At 53.6% G+C, this 7,479-nt stretch overlaps 2 protein-coding genes across 2 annotated transcripts; both read right to left on the reverse strand.

Moving 5' to 3' along the window:
- Positions 1-1,370: 1,370 nt before the first annotated feature.
- On the reverse strand, positions 1,371-2,038 carry COL26b_003364 (uncharacterized protein; the record flags this gene model as incomplete). The annotated part of the gene is made up of 2 exons (XM_053176262.1): positions 1,371-1,387; positions 1,441-2,038. 2 exons carry the CDS (start codon positions 2,036-2,038, stop codon positions 1,371-1,373), a joined length of 615 nt encoding a protein of 204 aa, XP_053039883.1.
- A 3,575-nt stretch (positions 2,039-5,613) lies between these two features.
- COL26b_003365 (uncharacterized protein) lies at positions 5,614-6,536 on the reverse strand (the record flags this gene model as incomplete). Its single annotated transcript, XM_053176263.1, has 2 exons — positions 5,614-6,266; positions 6,320-6,536. 2 exons carry the CDS (start codon positions 6,534-6,536, stop codon positions 5,614-5,616), a joined length of 870 nt encoding a protein of 289 aa, XP_053039884.1.
- Positions 6,537-7,479: the final 943 nt, after the last annotated feature.

Here is a 7,479-nt window from a genome sequence, read left to right on the forward strand (position 1 = left end):
GTTTTCTTTTCGGCCCTCGACATTCTCCTTTCGACCTTCTACTCTCACGACACGATCGATCGGGCGGATATTGTTTTGGACGGGAGGAATACCAATTTCCACTATTGCACATGGACGGCGTCGGCGTTAGCACGGATTGGACCTCATTGCCCTTACCCCATTACGTCTTTTTTTTTTTTTACAGCCCGTCCAGCTCCTTGGACAGATGCTTCTTTGCTTCTTCGTCGGCTACTATACGGACTTGTGGCTCGGCATGACGTTCTTGATACCTCTTGGGCATCGGCTATCCTTTTAGCACACTGTAAATACCCTTTTCACTTCGCAATGCACATAAGGTCTGGGGGATTCGGGTTTTCTTTCTTGTCTCGTCGTCTTAATCACGTATACAGCAGGGCCGCTCGGCCAAGAGGCATGGCGTGCTAGGCAGAAGGTTGCACATGCACACGACGATCTGGATACGGAGTTCCTCGGAAGAGGTGCTGTTCGTGGCCAGCTCGTCTTGAGTCTTTTTCTTTAGCCTGTACCAGCAAAAAGTTCTCAGCCTAGATGATGTTTAATGAACCACCATCAAATAAAACCTGAAGCCATCACATGCGCGCACTGAGTGACGGGGCCCGGACAGCTGGATGGAGTTTCTATCATCGACAGGACCTCCGAGCAGAAGGACTACAAAGTCACCGGGGATTCCCAATCTGTGAGTGCTAGCCCAGTCAGAGTTCGGGGAGGTGAGATGGATGTGAGTGGCGTCTGCTGGGTGTCAAGGCTGAAGAAAGGGCAATCAACGTCTGGGAATATCCCCGATGCGCGCTTACTCCCGCAGCTCAGCAGAGGCACCCGTCGCAATCGGACTGGAGAATGGGGGGAATCAGGGTCCAGTCAGCGGTTTACTTTTGTTGGTCTGCAAAACCTGACACCAATCAGGCGGGTTTTCCATAGTTCCGCAGTTGCGCCTCCCGTCCGAGGATCAGGATTCCTAGCAGGTACTGGAGAGAACATTCCAATGCGTCGGGACTAGATCATGAGCGAGCCAATGAGGTGCGGTTGCCGAGGGTAGACGTATGCCGTCTCTGAACGGCTGCCGAGTAACCTTCATGCAGTCTGACTTCACATTGAACAACACAGTGAGAATGGTAGTCTAGAAAATGCAGTGTTGTGGCCAGCTTTTTTTGTATTGCCTGGGTAATTTTACAATATCTGCCCCAAACGCCTGAACACAACGATCGCTCATATAATGCACATATGCTTGATACTAATACATCCCGTGAAGGTATTTTACGTTCATTCCGATCTCGTTTCCGTTGCCATGACGTGTATCATGAGCTCATAATGACAAAATAAAATGTGAAGCAGCTGATACTTCTGTACACAGCTTACAAGTCGCCGTGGCCTGTGATGAATGGTTAACACGTGTGCGTGAAAGAATTATCGGTGTCAACTTACGACCGAGAGCCTTGCCGCGCTTGGAAACCTCGCGGGCGTGGTACTGCTTGATCTTGGCCCTTCTAGCCTCCTCCTTGGCCTCCTCCTCGAGCCTGCGGACATCGGCCCTGGCAGCGGCAACACTCTCCCTTGCAGCTTGGAGCGCGCGGTCGGCCTCCTTCTCGGCTGCCTCGGCGCCCATCACCCGCTCGCGCGCAGTGACGATGCTGGGATCCATCTCGACGTTGTGCCCACCGAACTTGTGGAGCAGCCCGCGGCGGCCGGAGGACGCATCCGTAGAGCGCCGGAAGAGGCCGCCGCCGCCGCCGTTACTGTGATGGCCGTCCGGGCTGGTGTGGTACGTCGTTGAGGACAAGGAGGAGCGGGAGGTGGCGGTGGTAGCGGAGGTGCGAGTTGTAGGTGTGGGAGAGGGGTCGCGGCGGGAGAAGAGGCCGTGTTTGCGCTGGGGGTGCTCGGCGACCGGCTGGTGCAGGACGGGCTCCGGGGAGGGTTCTCGGCGGGAACCGAAGAAGCCGCGGCGGGGCTCTTGGGGAGGAGGAGGGGTAGGTTCCCGGACGGGCTCCGGGGTGGGTTCACGGCGGCCACCAAAGAAAGGCATTGTGGATGTGTGTTTGGGTGGTGGTATGGGTTAAAGCTTGGTGAATGCTTGTTTTTGCGTGCTTAATATTGAAAGCTTGGGATGCTGGATAAGACGGATGGGAAGAGTCTCGGCGAAGGGCAGAGGTTATATCGTCCTCTGGTCTCCCCCATCATGTCATACCGCTATCAGGTCTATCAGGTATGACCTATGAATCCTCACATTGGATACGCCCGCTGGCACCAAACAGTTCCAAACCCCTCCCCCGTGCCGAGACCCTGATCCGCGGGTTGTTGGCAGGTAATGCTGCACAATGATGCCAAGGTGGTCATTCAGCTTCCCATCCTGCCCGTCACACCAATGCTTCTTTTCTGGCCAACAGCATCGACGGCGTCGAGGTCTTGTGCTGTGCGACACCAAACCTGTTTGCTGGTGATCGGCGACTGAGATCACCATCCTCGGTGACGTCAGACAAGCAGGGGTCCCGAACAGGTGCGCCGGCCAATCAGAACGGATGACGACGGCGGTTCAACCCCTTTTGGTAGGACCCCTAGATTCTTGGACGGTTCTGAGAGGGCGAGCTCTTTTTTTAGGGATTTAGACATGCAGGGACTCGTTAAGGAATGTGTCGTCTGGAGGGTTAAGGAGAGATTGGGGTTGGTTCGCGATGGTGCTAAGGTGACCGGGGTGATGGGTATGACATCGTGCATGTCTCTGGAGAAGAGGTGATGCTGTGATGGTCGACGGGGGCTGTGCTTGAGATGCAAGGGGTGGTGCGTCTGATGGTGGTTTGTGCCGATATGGTCGTGTTGTGGCATCTGGGGAAACGGTCGTGTGCTTCTACTGTTTGATGAGCTGGCGTTTTGGGCTGGATCCAACGGCCGTGGTGAGAGAGGCTAGGGAGAACCGTTGACGTTGTGGCTTATGTTCTAGCGTTATGTTTGGTCGTGGCTGACGGGGCTCGATTAGCGAGTGATGTCCCTGCGAAGAGCTGGAGGGAGATGACGGTGCTCTCTCCTCAGTAAGTGGTGAGCGCTCGAGTTCCTCATCGGTTCCTCATCGGTTCGACAAGCAACCCGCGTTACATCCGGTGTGGGCTGGAACATGGAGGGCGCAGGATACATCGTGTGAAGCTTAGCAGCTACAGGTCTGTGGGGAATTTGGACTTGAGCAAGGTCAAATGTGGTCGTTCCTTGATCGTTGGCCACGGTGCCCTGAAAATCTCGCCGAAGACCATGTTCTGGGGCTTTCGGCATCTCCCGAAAGGTAATGATAGACCCTGGAGGATCTTGGTAATGTCACCTTTGTGACAGCCGGAGATACAACATACCACCAGCGAATCTCGTGTTAGCTGAGGTCGGCTATGCTTAGTAGGATAGTAGGCTACGCCGATTGCCCAGTGTTTGGAAGGAAGAGAGTGCTGTTAATAATATCGTCTTAGAGCCTTCACGAATTTTGAGTAATTGGATCGATACTTTACAAGCCACGACTTAAGGCTGGTGAGCAGGCCTGTCAGTTGCTGGCGAAGTACATTTCTCTTTCTCTCTTGCACTCTTTGTGACACTTTCTGGCACTAAATTGATGGTGGTGTAGAACAAACTTTCCAGCCTCAATCAGACGCCTTTGTCAAATGGCCGTAAAAGAGGGGACAAGGTCGCATTGATTGGGCCTTTGAAGGCGATGATATGGTAGCTGCATTTTCAGACTTTCCGCAGCCACAAGCATGTTGGAGGCCGACTACAGAAAAAGAAAAGTTAAGAAAGCCGAGTGATTCAAAATCTGGCGATTAAATACAGACCTGAGGGCAAGCAAGTTGGCTGAAGACCTTCTCCTCCGCAGCATCTCGTGGGGCTGTCTCATCGGGTGAGCCTGACTGTCACTATGTCGACCACATCCAACACATGTCAACTTGCCTCTCCCCGAACCATCCTCCTGGAATCAGATGACTCGAAAGGACAACCACGCCAGAGACTGCCCCCGAAGTCTCTTTACTTGTGGCATGATATCGACAGCAGAGACTGCTGCTTGACTATCAGACAGTCGCAGATCCAAGCGACCCAAGAGACAACTACAAACACGAGCCAGTATGATGTCTTATGTAGCTTCAACATGTATCAGAGTATCTCTCACGCAATATGCGTTCCTGGTAAGACTGCCCCGAGTATGGCTCTTCTATGCCTAGCTGAGAACAAATAAGGCTACCCACCGATCTGGGCCCCTAGTGGTAACTCCCAGCAAATGCCCATATCAGGGCACGACGATGTCGGCCGGAGCCTGGAGAGGATACACTCGCCCAATATATGGGCGGAAAGGCGGGACCTAGCGACCAAAGAGGGAGATAATTGCAAAGAAACTTGCGGCAGAATCATCTGGCATGCACGGAAGTATCCTTTCGAAGCGTTGTTTCGCGCTGCTGACGCTTTGATCCCTCCCACCTTCACGTTCGACGATATCGATGTCGTGATCACAAGACACAGTCTGAGAAACATGTTTGATTTCATCGGCAATAATAATCGTGAGGGATTTCGCTTGAACCTGCACCTTGTAGGGATCAAGACACTCATCGTTGAGCCTGCTGAGGAAGAGCACACTCTGGATCGAGGACTAGGAGATTTGAGCACAGCGTGCGAACGAGGTTTTACCACAAAGCTACCCCATCTTGAAGAAACCGAGGGTTGCTATCGAATTGTTCGATATAGGATCGGAGAATTGCAATGCGCAGTTCAATGCGAGGTTGACGCTTGCTATGAAGAACCGTCTCCTGTCGGTACAGGTGAGAACTTGGGTGAAGAAGGGACTCTTTCTGAGGAAAGCCAACAGTCGGACTCGGCAACCATGCGATCTCTCGGTGTCAGTGTGGCCAATCATGATTCCGCAGAGATCAAAACATCAGTATCTGCGAACAAAGGTGCGAAGATACGCGTCGTCAAAAAGGCGCTGCCACAGCTTTGGTTCGGCCGAATAGCGTGGCTCATCTTTGGACGCATCAAAGGATCTACAGTGTCCTGGCATAGACCTCGACTAATTACACAAGGTGCCGAGGTCATTAACTTGGATATTTGGGCGTTTCAGGAAAGAGTCAACTTGGCTAAGCTGGCGGTGGTACTTAGCGAACTTCGGGATCAAGTTCAAAATGACAAACGCTGTGTCACAGTGTGTCCCGCATACTCAACAAGACTGAGCGTCTACCCTCGACAGACGGCGAGGGGAGCTTTACCAGAGGATCTGCTGAGGAGGTTCTGGCCACCCCAAGCCAGTGTGCCGGGTGATGGAACACGCAATGACCAAGACGTAACGAAGGTGTAGTTTACCTGCAAGATTGTGGTCCAATGAACTTTGATCCATCCTTTCCTACTTACCTTGGAACATGGCGTGGTTCCTTGCCCAAATGTACACCTTGAATTGCTTAGCGGTGGGAAACATAGTCCCAATTGTTCTTCATTACGGATCAGCGAGGCACGCCGATCAGATATAACTTTGAGTGTCTATGGAGAGCAACTGAGAGCCTCTATCTGGGTATATGCTCACGTCGTTAACTGTCCGTCTAAAGGCCGTTACTTCCGTCCATGGTATATATTCGTTCTTTCAACTCAGTTTTACGCAGCTCCCTTCTCGAGCTTGCTCTCCTCCGGTTCCTTCCTGGTCCAACCCATCCAGCCAATCGCGATAAAGAACTTGACGGCGCCCGAGATCCACAGTGCTCCTGGCATGCCGGCGCTGCTTCTCTGCAACCATCCGCCGATGATACCTCCAAGCACAAGCAAGACCACAGCCAAGAACCTCCTGTTCCTCTTGGGGTTCTCCTTGAGCGGGGCGAACAGCTTCGGGTCGGAGAGGAGATCGCAGTAGACGCTGGTAAGCACGTTCGTCGGGACTTCGTTGAAACCAAGGATCCTGCTGGTGACAATCTGACCTCCGAACTGGAAAGCGAGGAGAGCGAGGGGGACCATCACCAGAGGGTTCTCAGAAGTCTTGAACTCATGGTTCGACTCAGAACCTTGGACGGAAGCGAGGCCAAAGTCGGCGACAACTCGAGTCTGGGCGAAAGCGGCCGCGAGGAAGATGAGGGACGCCTGAAGAGTGAAGGAGAGCGCGAGCGTGCTTCGGCGCTTGGGGTGGATGTGGCGAGACTTGGAGAAGAAGAAGCAGCCGAGCCAGAATGCGGCGATGGAGCTCAAAGACTTGAGCCAGAGCAGGGGCTCGCCAGCCGGCAGACGAGAGGCGCCGAGAGCCATGAAGATGGTGTTGCCTGTATCTGCGTCAGAGCAAGAGTCTCTTGTGGCCATTGAGGGATGGACTCACCAGTTTGCATACTGACGAACACACCGGCGGCATTGACTGCCACACTGTCGCACAAGCCGGAGACTAAACAGCAGGCAAGGACGGGGATGTCTGTATGGCGAACGTTGACGTCGTCACGGAGCCAGTCGATGACACCTCGCTTCGGCTGGGTTTGGGTTTGCGGCTCATTATCGGTGTCTGACGAGTCCGCGACTCGCAGACCATTCTCTGCGGCCATGTCGATTAGGGGTCGGATTGGTTTCAATAGTTGCTGACGTCCTTCTCTTTCGGTTCACTGGTCAGGTCTGTGGATGTTGGTAGCGATCTCGTGATTAAAGCCAAGGCGTGTTCGAGGTGATGAGCTGATCACTACACGGGGAAGGTAGGGAAACAAACGCGGAGGGGGGTCCGGGAGGATATATGAATGGCGGCGGCTGAAAAAACCTGATCGCATCCCGCGGCCTCGCCTAGGGATTGGCATTGCGTTATCGCGTCTAGGCATGTCGTTTTGCCATTTGACAGGGCAACTTTGACACATTTGGCATGGCTATTACGCCTCGGGTAAGCGTCCGGTCCTAGACAGAATCCACCGCCGCGTAATCGGAAGCGCGCTGGCGGTCGTGAGTCACGTTCTGTTTGGTGAGGTTCGGGGACGATGTGGGCTTTGCACGGATAGATTGCCGAGATTGGTGTTGGCATTTTGCATTAGGGGCAATGGGAAGGCCAACTTTGTTTGCAAGTCGATAAATCTAGTATTGACGTCGAGCTATGTTGTTCGAGTCCTGACTTTCGGAGGGTTGCTCTCTGGCGTCGCTGATTGCGATTTCAGTACCCTCAACAAGCCATGTGAGCAGAAACAGGAAACAAACCGCCCTTGTGGCTTGACCTTTGACCGAAATCGGCCCAACCAAGGCGTCTGTCGCGGGCTCGCGGCGGCCATGGCCGAAAATCCTGCGTTTTAGCGGCAGCTCAAATCATTTAAGAATGTGGGTCCGGCCGGCGGTGACCCGGCTGCTTGGGCCGTGCTGCGCCGATTACCCGATGATTTACCTGCCTCCTCATGCTGCCTTACTCATCTCATCTCACCTGCATTTTCTCACCTGCCTACCGCTGCGCTTACCACGAACGCCAAACCTCACTTTGAATCCTTCCGGCCACGTCATGTCTCGATGCTCAGATCA

Source organism: Colletotrichum chrysophilum (assembly GCF_026319265.1).
Source record: "Colletotrichum chrysophilum strain AFK26 chromosome Unknown scaffold_18, whole genome shotgun sequence".
In the NCBI taxonomy this organism is placed as follows: domain Eukaryota; kingdom Fungi; phylum Ascomycota; class Sordariomycetes; order Glomerellales; family Glomerellaceae; genus Colletotrichum; species Colletotrichum chrysophilum.